The following is a 15,275-nucleotide window of genomic DNA, read 5'->3' as shown; positions in this document are numbered from 1 at the left end:
TCAGAACAACACCCACAAAAGCCTTACTGAGTCTGGCCATATCTTCCTCCTTGGATACAAAGTTCAACAAGGTAACCTCAACGCCTAACGGAGCAGCTTTCTCCTTCAACAACACTTCAGCAAATGAGCATCCATTACGAAACCTCGGATTAACATCCATCCTCGCTTCCTTCCTCACATCCTCCTTCAAAGATGTTCCTCCGCTATAGTGCCCCCCAAAAGAACCTTTTATTCCCCTCCCCCTCGACACCTCCTTACCACCCTGCTTACTATTTCTCTCGAATCTAGGGACATTTGCGTGTATTTTCTTACCGTCAATAAGGATGTTATCCAACCGAACCGCCAAGTAAGAAGCTTCCTCCACACCAACAAACCGGGCAAAACCAAACCTCTTCCCAAATTTATTCTTCCTTGGTGGAATCACCACCTCCACCACCTCGCCATGACATCCGAAGAGCTCAAAAATGTCCTTAGCAACAATTCTATTAGGAATTTCAGAAAAGAAGATTGAGACGATAACCTCCTGATCACCTAACCTCCTTCCTCCATTGAAAGGAAAACAATCCCACCTTGGATTCACAGCCCTAAAATGTTTCCTCTGCGCAAGCTTCCACTCCATTAAAACGAAAAAACCCTTCGAAACCCCCACCTGAGTAGGTTCCGACGAGCAGGACAAACCGATGAACAGTGCAAAGTTAAGAGAGAAGGGAGAGGAAAGAAGTGTCTTTCTCTCTCATAATACTAATCAAATTTTTACATAACACTGTCCTTATTTAATAGTTACGAAATTCACATTATCTCCATATTTTAGTTTTTAGTTAACTTTTTAAATTACATTTGTATTTTTTAAATATATTTCAAAATAATATTCAATACTACTAAAAAATATATACAACAATGCCCATGTTACCACGGTCCTTTGAAGAACCGTGGCAATATCTTTAAATTCAGGCGCCAGTAATTTTATTTATTTTTTAATTAAAAATTATTAACATATTATCAAGGTTGTTTAATTCAACGGTTGTGATGTATTTTTCAATTTTTTAAATGCTTAAAACCCGACCTCTTTTTTATAAAATTTCATTAAATAAACCATATATCACCATTGATGGTTTAGTTGACCATGATGGAATCATTTACTCCCTTAAACGAAACACAGTTAGCATGTCTCTTTGTCATACCCCAATTTTTGACCCTAAGATCATACATCATTTGCATTCAATCATCAATCAAGAGCACCATTGTGGAGTTTTATCTTTGATACCGTGATTATCTCTGAGGGGAATCATCAAGCACTTTTAGCTTTTTATTTGTTTTATACTAACCAAAATCCAAAAATATGTATTTTGTCTCTTTTGTTTATATTTTGCAGGAAAAAGATCGGGCAAAAATCAAAACAGTGCAAGAAAACGGATTTTTGAAGATTTCACTATGGAAATCGATTTACCCATGAGGGAAATCGATTTCCCTGGGGAGAAATTCAAAAAATATAAGGAGGGAAGCATGACATCATTTTGGCACCAATTTTCTTTGATCATTTTTGTCATTTTACCAATTTTCCACCTCACCAAAATTAATTCCCTTCATTAAACCTTTTTTAACCCCATTTTACCATTTTTACCATTTAAATACCATTTAAACACCAATTAAACACAAGCTAATTACAAAATGCAAAAAGACCAAATTGCCACTACTCTTGCTCCCATCCTATAAATAGAGGTCTCTACTCCCTCATTTCTCAAGCTTTTGATAGCCAAAAAAGTTCTTGCAAATTCATTTCTCAAGCTTTGAGAGCCAAAAAACCCCTTGCAATTTCTCTCCTCATCCTTACCAAATTCACCAAAGCTCTTTTTCTTTCATAAAGTTTGTGAGTCACATCTTGAACCTCACAAACTTTGAGCTAAACCACCATCCATTTCACTCTTTTTTCTTCAATTGTTGAGAGATCAAGATTTGTGTTGGTGATTCTTGAAGTAGATCTAAGTTTTGTTCAAGATTTGGTAATTTTCTTCATTCTTTTTCATCTATCATAATGTGATTCTTTTGTGCTTGTGTGTGATGCATCTTTGATGCTATATTGGTCCTATTTGATGGTGAATTGATGGAAAATTCGTGCTCCAATTGATGTGTGATCATAAGGTGTTTGTATGTTTGCTTAAGTCAAGTTTTATGCCTCCTAATGCTGATTTTTTGAATGTTGCGTGCAGGAAATCAATTTCCCTCTGTAGGAAATCGATTTCCACCTTATTTTTTTTCAAAATTTGAACTCTGCACTCAGGAAATCGATTTCCTACAGAGGTACATCGATTTCCTGCTGGCAGAATGTGGTTTTTTGCCTTTTTTATGCTTGTTTTGGCTTCCTACTTCCTCCACTTCATTAATATCATTGGATCTAGGATGTTGATAGGTTTGAAAGGACCAAATCCATAATATTAGATGAATGATATTAATGATAGTGTGAGTTGATTTTACTTTATGCATTTTATCTTCTTCTTCTCCTTTTTTTCTTTTGATCGATGAAAGTCTTAATACTTTGAGAATTCTTATGGATTCTTAGTAAAGACTAGATCGTTACCTATTTTCTTTTCGTGCGGTATTGCTTTTGGAGAATGATCTACATATCATTTCTCTCGCATGCATTAGCACATAAAGTTTTGACTGGCCTCATTGTAGGGTGATTTCTACATAAATCACTTGGCGATCTGCTTAACATAGCGCAATATTTCGTGTCCCGAATAAAAAAAGATCAAATATGGAAGAGAATTGTATGTGGTTGATTTAAGACTTATGGAAATTTATCGTGTAGTCGCTATGATTTTATCAAGCTTCTGATAAAGTTCCATTGAATTTAAATCCGAGAACATCCTTCACTCACCATCGATCTTTCTTACTAACTTTGATAACATACTTGACAAGTTTCAAGATGGTTATCTTTAACATCTAACAACTAATTTTAGTTTCCGCACTTTATTATACCGCTCTTTATATTTCTCGCTTTATCGCTTTACTTTATCATTTCATCATATTTACATTCCGCTATTTTTCCTTTGTCTATTTGGACGTTTATATTTCCGCCATTTTCTCTTTGTCCACTTGGACACTATGTTTATGCTTCCGCTATTTTTCTTTTGTCCACTTGGACCATACTTTACTTTTATGCTAAAACACTAATAATCAACCAAAATTTAAAAAACACATAATGTTCTCTTTCGGACTATTGGTTACTATCCTAAGCATTTTGGAGATTCGAACTTATGGACTTAGTACCTCTGGACCCTTATGATATTGTTACTCTGTTGTTATTCTGTCTGTCTGGCATTGGATTGTTGTCTGTTTGTATGTGCAGGTATTTCCTTGAAAGCCCTTGATGGTTAATTCCAAGGCATTGAAATAAGGATTTTACTCGAAAACAGCCGTTACTCTGCCCGATTTTCGTCAGAATTTTAATGTGCTTAATGCAAAGTGGTGCTAAGATAATAAATTCATCTGGATCCCCAAGTGATAATGTGATGGTTTGGTATTGATAAATCCAAAGGATGGGAAATCTACCTTGACTCATAATGTCAAGTGTTGGCTTCTTATTTCGGTTAGAGCGTTTCTTTCCTTAGCTTTTATTTTTACGCAATAGGCTAGCCTCTTCATCTCCTCCCCTTCTTTAATTTTCAAAATCTTCTCCCTTTTTCCAAAATATTCTTATGTTTGCAAACCTTTTCAAAACCTTTTCTTTTAAAATATCTTTTGTCCTTAGTGGCCTTTTTCTTCAAAAAATTTAGACACGACTAATTGTCGAAACGAGTGGTTATACCCCACGATTTTGAAATTGATTGATATAATGAGATCTTTTCCGCGTGAGAAAGCTAGTGGCATACTCGTTGATTTTATCCGAGTTGGAGTCCTTCTTTCATTTATGATGCAAAGAACTCATTTGTTCTCATGCTCAAGATCAATGGCTGAGTATTTCTCTCCGACGACGATAAAGTGTTTATTCGTTTTTAAAACGTTTTCCCCTTTTAAGCGGAACTACATTAGCTCTGACTTCTCCATTGCACTGAGGAGGTATGTAGGCACAAGGCTTAATGTCTTGCCGAGCTTATTTTAAAAATAAAACAAACCCGTTTTTTAGCACACACGACACAGATTTTCAAAAAGGTTCCTGTGGAGTACCACAGATATGAGGGGTGCTTAAAACCTTCCCCTTGTATAAACAACACCCGTACCTAAGATCTCTTCTTTTTGTTTTAAAAACAAAGTTTGGGTTTTTTCGTTCTTTTCCCTTTTCCTTTGGAAACAAATAAAGCGCGGTGGCGACTTTCACTGAAATATTGAGTCGAGTCAATATAATGGCTTCGATCTCAGATTTTCCCCGCTACACTCTTCAGTAGCCATTTTTCATTTTCATTTGCGAAACAATTTTCAACCTTAATATTTAGCATTGAGAAAATATTTTCATTCAAGAGCATCTTCATCGTTCATTAACAAAACCTAACTCTTTTCCACCAACGTCATCTTCATCTTCATAGTTCAACCAACTACATTCATCGTTCATTAACGAAACCTAACTCTTTTCAACTAACGTCATCTTCATCTACATCGTTAAACAAACTACATCATCATCGTTCTTGACTTACGTACCGTCGAGGAGGAATACAAAGAATCTAACAACTTTTATATAACTTTTTTAGTTATTCGTCACGTTTCCGGTACATAAACGTTTTCCCTCAGCATCTACAGTAAACTTCAGTTGCCATTGTGTTTATGTTTATGCTATTAGTGTTGAAAAACTATACATGTTGTGGGTGTTGTTGTTTATGTAATGGTTGATGTTGAAATAATATACATGCTTGTGTGTTTTACCTTATGACAGTATACATAGACTTTATGAGTAGGCTTTCTATATTGTCATATGATGATTTGTGATCATAAATACAAACATTGCGGTTGGTGTTGTTGTTTACATTGTTTATGCCAATGTGGTTGATGTTTATGTTTATGTCTTGATGTTGAATGTTTTATGTCTTGATAGATGACCTCTTCTTCATATAGTAGTGATGAAACTACTTATACAAATGAAACTCGTACAAATGATTCTCAATCTATAGACAAAAAAAAACAAAGAGGTGCCACAATGATGGATAAATTATCAAAAGTCCACAATTCAAGTAACAAATTTTTGATACTTGATAGTCCTCATTCTTCTCTTTTTAAGAGTTATGTTGTGTTCCATGGATGTAACAAAGCCAGTATATTGATAAATGATTGGAAAGATGTATTAGTGGAGGTGAAAGCGAGCATATGGACATATGTTGAGGTATTAATTTTAATTTACATCGATTCGATATTACTTTATATAATTACTAATAAATACTTATTGATGTAACTGTGTTGTTGATGTTTGAGTTTTTCGATGATTCTAAGTTGAAAAAAAGGGATCACTTATGCTGGTACATGTTGGAGGGGCTTTAAGTCACGACTCACGCGTGACTATATTAGAGAGCCTAAGTCTGATCTTGATCTTTTGTGGGTGAGATATAATTTTCTTGACCATAAGGGTTTAGAAAAAATTTGTAAAGTCTCATAGTTCTGAGGAGTTCATGATTAGTATTAATTTTATTTTTCAGATAATTTTATGCTTATGCTTTATAGATACAACCATGCAAGTTAATATTTTTCCTATATCTATAACAGGTTAAAAGTGAAACAAGGAAGTTGAACAAGGAAAAAAAACAAATACCGCATAGATTGTCTCGTGAGGGATACATGAAACTTGAGAAAACAATGATTACTGAAAAAGACAACTAGGAGATGAGGATTCCATGAGTCGTGATCGCAACCCATCTCAACCGTTACAACATCTGAAGTGGAAGATGGCTCAACAAAGACAAAATTGAGACTACACTTCAGATGCCTCAAGATTAGTGACTGAAAAAATTGTAAGTAGGATTTGTTGTGGGTATATATATTATGAGTTATTTAAATCACTTTGGTAATTAACAATTTTTATCTTATCATGTTGTGTATGACTTGTTGGTTATGTCTTCCTGTGAAGGTTCCTTTGTTCAAGAAATATGACATGATATATTAGTAGAAACAATCTGAACAAAGGAGCATAGTGGGCATGTTCTTGGTGTTGGAGATTGAAGAGATTGAAGAGATTGAAGATTTTGAGAGGAAGTTGGAAAGTCAAAAGAAAGAATTTGAAGATGCATTAGTATCGGAACGAAAAAAATCGTCAAAAATACATGGAAGAATTATATGCGTTATGTGAGAATATCGTGAAATTTTTATGATTCTGTTTTGTGTTCCTTTTTTTTTATGATATAGAGAATCAATGAAACCATCCCACAGTGTACACATGAAGATGATCAATTGTCTGAAAGAACTACTGTATATGGTTCAAGCACAAAAAAAATGTTGTTCAACCGCTCCTACTAATAATGAGATCCATGAAGAGTTATTGACTCCTTATGAAGAATTATATACCTAAATGTTATGTCACATTATCGACCAGGCATAAATAATTCCTCTAGCGCTAGTACATGAACGAGAGTTAGAGTGTTTCTATGTCGATCCTAAATATATAAAGGATATGGTCATTGGAAATCGGTGGTTGTACATACACGTAAGTATATAGAATTGAATATTTCATTATGACACATTCATCGTTTTGTATAGAACTAATTCCTCACTTATTTTTTGAATTTTATTTAACGGTTTATGTACATTTGTCATGTTTGTATAGAATTAAATAAATCAGATACTTATGGATTCTTAAATCCAGTTAGTATTAAATTTATAAACAATTCTCCAAAAATGATTAAAACATACATAACATCACTAAGATGAGGAAAAGATTGTTAATTAGTATCATTTCTCCATGCGTGAGTAATTTTCAACTTTTTTCACTTTTTTATAGACATTTAACAACAGTACACTTTTCTCCTCAAACGACTTAAAAGATATTCAGAAAAAAACAAAATATTTCACCATCATCTCAAGTTTAATTTCACATTGTTGATGACAAATGTCGAGTTAAATTCTAAAGATTGTGGTGAGGAGGAAAAGACGTTGGTCATATTGGAGGAAACGACGAGAGAGGTGATCTCATTCAATAAGTAAGTTGATTTGATTGCGTGACATAATCAACATACATATATATTTTTTTAACGATTTTATTTATGTTTCCATTAAGTTGGTAAGTTAAAAAATATAATTTTATATTTAACACTTATAAAAAAACTTAAAAAAAAACTCACAACCGAATATCATAGTTTATTTCTTAGTGTATAATTGCTTAAAATAAAGAAAAAAAAATAATCATATCTAAAAACTATTAGTCAAATTGGACAACAAAACAAACTTTATACAAATATGTTTGAATTATATATACATTCAATGAACAATATTGTTACTGTTAATTCCATTATCGAGTGGAGCTTTACATTCAACTAGTGGCAATGGTAGTGGAGGCTCAGCCAGTCGGCGGCGTTTGGTTGGTTTTCTTTTCACCAACCTCGGCGGCATTATTTCCCTTTAAGAAGTACACAGTTTCCATTTCAAATACTACTTAATTTTATTATGGATTTATGTTATTAAATTACTAAAGTACTTGGATCATTAAGCACTTAAAATACTTTATCAATTAGTAATGAAAATTTCTTTAGCCACTTCCCTATGGGGATCACCCCAGCGAAAATCTCAAAATACCTCTGCTTCGGAAATGAACTTCCGAAGCGCTTTTTTTTTAAAAAAATTTCCACAATTCGAAAGTGCATCTCCGAAAACACCTCATGGGGGGTGTCTTCGGAGATGAACTTCCGAAAACACCTCATGGGGGTGAATTCGGAAATGAACTTCCGAATTATGCAGAAACTGTGTTTTTTTTTTATGTTTTTTCTTAAACTGTCTCGCATTTTAATTAAACGCAAACGCCAAATAAAAATAAGCAACAGATAAACTGAAAATACTAAGATGATAAATCCAATCCAAAAACACTGTGCGAAAGATACAATCTGAAATCAAAACAAAACAAAACAAAGACACGTTATTCTGCCCGACGAGCGTTACAAAATACACATCAAACAAAACAAAAACACGTTATTCTTCCCGACGAGCGAACTCCTCCGAATGAAGATAATTATACCAATCCTCATCCCACTCAGTCTCAGAACCATCAGCGTTGATCACGCCTGAAGACTGAGCCTGCACGTCCGAGCAATGGACCCCAAGGGGACGAGAAGCAGAACCAGTCAAAACCTTCTTCTTCTCCTTCACCTCCTTCACCTCCTTCACCTCCTTCTTTGAAGAACCCTTTCTTCCCTTAGCGCCACCCATTCCTGCGTAAAAATGAAGAAAGAAAGGTCCATGAGACCTCCTTTTATAAAAGAAGAAAGGGGACAAAAACGCTTGGGAAACAGACAAGTCATTAAAGAACAAAGACGTTGGAAACCAGCGACACGCCGTCAAAGAAGTCAGAACGCATGCACACAAACTTCAAAGAAACAGGCACAATAAACAAAGGCGTTAAAAATAAAGTACTTGCAAATTAAAACGGACACTCCCTACCCTCTCTAGCCGACGCAGGCTTGGTCTCCCTTCCCTGTCTGATGCGTGCTGGTTGGTTGTCTGACATGTTCCTGTAAACAATTGAAATCGATTAATATGCGAGACAAAATAAAAAACAAAAAAATTTGAACTTCTAATACATTTCGGAAGTTCATTTCCGAAAACTGGGATGGAGGTGTTTTCGGAAATGAACTTCCGAAACACCCCTGCGATGGAGTTTTCTGCAACTTCCATGGCAGACCCCTAAACCAAACTTCAAACCAAATCAAAATGCTTCTAAACAACCTAAATACTACTAACAACCTAACCATATATCATTTATGCAATTAAAACCCTAAATAACATGCATTTGAATAATGAATCTAAAAATTTCAAACCTTACAAAGTGTTAGGATTGAGGGCTTTTGAATGTTGTTTAGCAGTGTGATTGGAGCCTTGATGCAGCCTTGGAATTCTGTTTGCACAAATTTTCGCCTTTGCTTGTTTTTGATTTGAGTTAGGCTAAATGAATGGGGGAGGGGGAGTGTTTTAATAAATCTGCAGAACGCGCAGTATTTCGGAAGTGAACTTCCGAAATGCTGTTTTCGGAAATGAACTTCCGAAATAAGACAATTTTTTCAAAAAAAAAGACGCTTTCGGAGATGCATCTCCGAAAACGCCTTTTTCTTGCATTTCGGAAATGAACTTCCGAAGTCAGGGATAGTTTGGGTTTTTCACCAGAGGTGGACTAGAAGGTTGGGAGGTCTATAGAGAAATTTTCATTACTAATACTGTGACTCTATTAGGTAATGAGTAATGACAACTATTGAGTTTATTTTAGATTCATTGAAAGATACATCAATATATGTATCTTATGTACCTGATCCATGATAAATTCATATATATTGATTATTTAATAAATTTAAAAAGTAAAATTTTATTTATAAATAAAATTGGATGTAATATATTCATTTAAGAGAAAGTTAATTTTTTAGATTCATTAAAAAAAAGTAAATTTTATTTTATAAAAATAACCGAAGGTAATATATTCCTATATGGTCAAAATAAATGTGTTTGGTGATTAATGAGATACTTTTTTTCTTTAGTTATTTTATAGTTGTGTTAAATAAATGATGAAGACCTTAAATTCTAATGATTAATAAAATAATCTAAGGGGTTAATGAAATATATGTTAAGTAAATTATTAATCAGATACATTTTAATATTTGATAAAGTATATTAACAGGGTATTTATATTATACAAATACTATTTTAATATTAATTAAATAATAATAATTGTTTTGCTAAATTTTTTTTCTATAAATACCATAAACAACAAATATAGTGTCATTATTTAAAGTAAATTTTTGTGTGAATATAATATGTTGTCTCGATTTTCAATTCATATTTTATTTAAAAGATCAGTAAAAATGCAAGTTTGGAAATTCATTTCAACTTGAAAAATAAAACCATTTTTAATATGTGCTACTAGGCCATGTTTATATTTTCTTAGTTATTCAAAATAAGAAATTTCTCGATTCTTATTAACTCAAGTTCGGTCCTCCAATTTTCTTTTGCGATAAAAAGAGCATAATGTTTGGTTTAAGATTTCCTTTGTCTTATTATGAATTAACTTGAGAGCCAAACTATTCAATTAAGTTTACTTGTACAAGTGGATTGAAGTGGATTGTGATGTAAGCATGTGAATGCATGGTAGTAAATCGCACTAGGAAAAAGTGGATATGGTGAAAACAAAAACTCAAAATGTCAACTAGGGTAAAGATAAATTATAAAAAGTGATATAAAAAAAAACTATTTGTCAACTTATAGAGAATAATTAAGCAATTAACAATTTTTTATTACAATTGATTAAGTTAATTATTATCAATTATCATTTTGTAGTGGCCAAATATTTATCAATACCCGCCTAAATCATAGACTCAAATTTAGCATTTTACTCATTAATAAAGAAATAGAACGCTCACTTTTGAATACTTTTGAATACTGCGTACAACTTCCACCTTCATTTCAATCGTTGATCAAAGATAATGGTCATCCTCAATTCACGCCAAATCAATTAGGAACGGTTTTAAATGTTTCCTCTATATAAGTGTGACTATAAATAAGTGTGACTATAAGTTACGTCCAGGTATTCTTGTCATTCACACTTACAAGAGTTCCACCTCTCTTAACTATTGACTTTAGTGTTTAGATGTGAACCTTACATGTGCCTCCTCAGATCACCGATGATCATAAGTATTCTTGTCATTCACACTTACAAGAGTTCCACCTCTATTAACTATTGACTTGAGTGTTTGAATGTTGACCTTACATGTACCTCCTCGGATCACCAATGACCATAATCACTGTATCAAAAATTGTCAAAATCGTTTTATCTACTTCTATCCTAATATGGAACAATTATATATATTTTTAATATACATAATTTAATTATCAATCTCTCAAACATATATTTCTGAAATTTTTTTTATAAGCAAGATTGAAATAGATAAGAAGTACAAGTGTATTATTATATATAAATTATACCTCCATTTGATAGTATGATGAATACATTGTCCTAATACTTATTGCATATAATTTACCATTAAAACTAACTTTCTATATACGGTTCATAGCGAAAATCAGAAGCAAATTCAATTGGATAAAATTCAACTATATATAACTATATAAGCACTACCTCATGGTGAATTAGGCTCATAAAGTAGCCACCAAAAATATCATGGTGGAATTGAAATCATGAATGAAGTCACTATTCATTATGCATTTACAGCCTTACAGGACTAGTAGCATTAGTAAAAGTAACTTTTACTCGCACCACTCTTATTTTAATTTCTACTTTTAATCTTTCTCTTCCACAATTAGCAAATTATTCAGCACACTTGAATTCCATTTATATTTTATATCATTCAATTTCAAGCATAATGGGCTTGGCAATGTTGATGGGTTTGGTTTGGCAAAGCATAGAATTATGAGAAGTGAAGCTAAAGTAAACCAAAATGTGGAAACTATTAGTGCTCAATTTGATACAATGGGTGCATACTCTTTAGTATCTAATTTACCTTTTGCACTATAAGAGTTATTTGTGTGAGTAAAAAAAGTGAATTGAATCATTAAAGTTTGAGTGCCACTAAATGTATAGTTTGGCCTAAGCATTTATTGATCCTTCTAATTAGGCTAAACCTTCTTAAAAGATCTATGTAAATTTAAAAAAAACTTCATGCCCTTTTTAACATTTTACTCAACTTTTGAATAATTGTTTTAAGTGGGGATAATTTTTCTTTTGATAAGCAAACATATATGATAAATATTTTCTTTTTTTATAAATAAAAGAGATATATTCTCAATAAGAGGGATGCAATAAAGATCTTGTGTTACTTCATTTCTAAATTTTATTTGGATAATATATAGTATGATGGGCCGATATATAGACCAACTTAGAGAATTTGATATGACACCCTTCTAATTAAACCTGAAATCCCCTCTTTTTTATAAAACAATTTTTTAATAGACCTCCATGCCTTCTTGTCAATCCCTAGTGAAATTCTATAAATGTCTCTATTATTCGGAGATACATCTCCGAAGACGTAAAGAATGGTTATTTTAGAGATGCATTTACGAAATCAATTTTTTTGAAAAAGGTGGTGTTTTCGGAGATGCATCTCCGAAATAACCCTTTTTTAGTCTTTGGAGATGCATCTCCGAATTATGTTGCGTTTTTCTGTTATTTCAAAACAGCCACCCCCTCATTTCATTCTACCCAAAACATCAAAATTTCACCACAACACCCATTTCTCCAAACTTACTACACAATCTAAAGTTGCTCTACAACATCAAAGGACTCAAAGGCTCACTCAAAGGCACGCTAAAAGCTTCAAACAAATTGTAAGTTTCTAAACTTTAAACTCTATCATTGATAATCTTGTTAGGGATGTTAGAAATTAACAAAATATAGTTAGTTGAAGTTATTAGCAACATGTAGTAGTGTTTGGTTGGTAAAAAAGGATTTTTAATGGTTTAGGGCAAGAAATGGGGAATGCAAAAATGGAGAATCGCAGGCGTTTTTGGAAGTGCATTTCTGAAATCACCTCTGACCAGTTTCGGAAATGCACTTCCGAACTTAGTCTGAATTGTTTTTTATTTTCTTAATTGTTTCAACGTCTTACCTGGTGCAATTTTTTCAGGATAATGTCAGGAAATCAGGCATGACTTAGACAGGGTATGTAACATTCCGATTTTTATTAATATTTTTATTAATTATATTAGTAATTATATTGTTTGGTGTTTTTAATAATAACTTATTTATTTAGTTATTATGTGATATAATAATTATTTAAGTATTTAATTATGTGAGTGTTTGTGTTGTTTGACTTAATTGAGTTATTAGAGAGATATAACTAAATGGGCCTAAGTGATAGAAACATAATGGATGGATTGGTGGGTTAAGCCCAATTGACATAAGTGAGATAGTAAGAGAAGGTTAGGGTTTTAGAGGTTACTATTTTCATTTGGGGGAAAAGATAGGAAGAAGAGAAAAGAGGCAAAAGGGAAGAGAACAATGGTGGAAGAGAAAAGCTAGAAGAAACCTCATTTTCGCAGCAAGTTTCAGCATTGAGTCACCTTAGCAAAACGGATGTATCTCTCAATCCAACCGTTGGATCGTCGCGTGGTTTTGACACAACGTTCCTGACTCATAGAGGTAAGTTCTGACCGGAGCGATTTTGATTTTGAGGATTTTAAGTTCGTCTGATAAGCTGATTTCCGAACTGGTTTTTAGGTGCGTCTCCAAATTATGTTTGAAGGATTTATTTTGGAGAAAAGCTTAGAGCTATGGTGAAAGATTTCATATTTGCCAAGGTAAGGGTGGGGTTCTTTCATGCTAAAGGGTTGTATGATAGTATGTTATAGTGGGTTTAATTCTATACTTTGATATCCATGTTCTTCTATGTTGCAATTTTGGGTATTTGATGATTGTTGGAATGTGATGATATAAATGTGATAAATTGTGTGCAATTGATAATCTATGTGTATTAGATTGTTATGTTTGTTGTGAGTAAACCATTGATAGTGAAATAATGGGTTTTGTTATAGAATTGGAAAATAATGGAATAGAAATATAATAGTTGAATTGAAATTAATATAGTTTAATTATTAATTGGATAGTTAAATTATTAGTTGAATTGATTCCAATAAGTCTATGTGATTGGAATATACTTGAACTTGGACCAATTATTCGGTTTATCGGTAAATTACGGTATTTTGAGAAATTGTTTGTAATTGTGTTTTGGCTTGAATATGTATGTTGAGAAATATATATTGTCATGCCAATGATGTTGTTTTGATATTGATTTTTTATGGTTAGTTGGTTAGCATTAATTCTAATGACTAATTGCTTGATGTTGAAAATGTGTGTTCATGTATAATTGACAAAAATGAGAATTAACATGAGATAGTATGATTACTAGTGTTAATTGGATTGTGTGAATCGTAATTGATTAATTGGCCTCTCATATGTGAATGATGTGTGTGTGTTGTGAATGTTGTGTACAATTGGTGGATAATTCATAGAGTTGAATTGTTGTGATATGTGGAAAGTTAAGATGGTAGAAATGATCTTAATTGCATATATTTGTGAGATTGTACATACATTCATATCATAGTGTGCCTTGAAACATAGGTGGAATTGCTTTGAAACACAAGCGTGGCTTGGATTCTAGAGTGAATCGGAAAGCGGTAAACTATATGTTTACATTTGGTGGCTTTGGTCTTGTCCGGATCTGAAGCGTGGCTAGATTCTATACGAATCGGAAGCGGTGGAACTTTGGGTCCATATTGGGTACCACATGCATAGAGTCACATGTCTTGCATTGAGTTACATTGGAGTTATGTGATGTTTGAATATATGTAATTATGTGATTAGGTGATTGTTATGTGTGCATGAGATGTGATAATTAAATTTGGTGATGTTTGATACATGATTTTGGTGATATATGTAAATGAAACGTATATGATGAGAATGCAAATATATATATGTATTAATGATATATGTATATATGTGGAATATATGAACCATGTTTTGCCATTGTTGATAGTTGTATTAATTTACGTTGTGATTATGAAGTATATGTTATTATGTGTTTGAATGACATACTTGTAAACTTGAATACATTGTTATAGTTGATAGTTAACATTATTGTTGTGATGCAAATTGCTTATATTGAGAAGTGGTGAATTGTGTATGATTTTATCTTTGCTATATGTATTATCATACTTTCCTTTATAATGTTTGATATCTCACCCCTTCTGCTGATGTTTCCCCTACCATGGGAAATGGGCAGGTACTCAAGTATAGCTGTGGAAGTTTGTAGATTCACCGTGTCTGGTTGGTGTGTCGCTCTGATACGTAGCACTCGGGGGTTGTCTATATTGTTGTTTCTATGTTGTTCATGTTTTAGTTGTTGAGTTCCAAATTGGATAATGAGAAGTACTATGATGTTTGAAGTTGTTTCCGATTAAATAAGATGATTTGTTTATAAATTCGAATGTTATGATTCCGCTGCATATTAAAATAAAGTTGGTTTGTCTAAGAGCTGTTATAGGTTGTTTTGTGCTTCTCTGAGATTAAAGTGCTATGTATCTGTTTATGAGTTGTTTATAGGAAGTAAATGTGATATCCCAAATGCATTGTTGATAGTTTTTAAAATACTCTGATTTCT

General features: G+C 32.8%; 1 protein-coding gene across 1 annotated transcript; it reads right to left on the bottom strand.

Moving 5' to 3' along the window:
* Positions 1–8,018: 8,018 nt before the first annotated feature.
* On the bottom strand, positions 8,019–9,057 carry LOC131625395 (uncharacterized). Its single transcript, XM_058896258.1, has 3 exons — positions 8,945–9,057; positions 8,563–8,633; positions 8,019–8,333 (listed from the first exon to the last, which is right to left on the bottom strand). The coding sequence occupies exons 2-3, from the start codon at positions 8,627–8,629 to the stop codon at positions 8,095–8,097; spliced, it is 306 nt and encodes a 101-aa protein (XP_058752241.1). The 5' UTR covers positions 8,630–8,633; positions 8,945–9,057; the 3' UTR covers positions 8,019–8,094.
* Between the last annotated feature and the right edge of the window lie 6,218 nt (positions 9,058–15,275).

Source organism: Vicia villosa, linkage group LG1, assembly GCF_029867415.1.
Source record: "Vicia villosa cultivar HV-30 ecotype Madison, WI linkage group LG1, Vvil1.0, whole genome shotgun sequence".
In the NCBI taxonomy this organism is placed as follows: Eukaryota; Viridiplantae; Streptophyta; class Magnoliopsida; order Fabales; family Fabaceae; genus Vicia; species Vicia villosa.
The sequence above is the reverse complement of the archived record's forward strand: the minus strand, read 5'-3'. Positions and strand labels throughout refer to the sequence as shown.

Bases quoted from the DNA above. Each gene is read 5' to 3' on its own strand.
- LOC131625395 (XM_058896258.1), bottom strand. From the start codon at position 8,629: ATGTCAGACAACCAACCAGCACGCATCAGACAGGGAAGGGAGACCAAG. The intron at 8,334-8,562 runs GTAGGGAGTGTC...ATTTTTACGCAG, and splicing joins GCCTGCGTCGGCTAGAGAGG to GAATGGGTGGCGCTAAGGGA.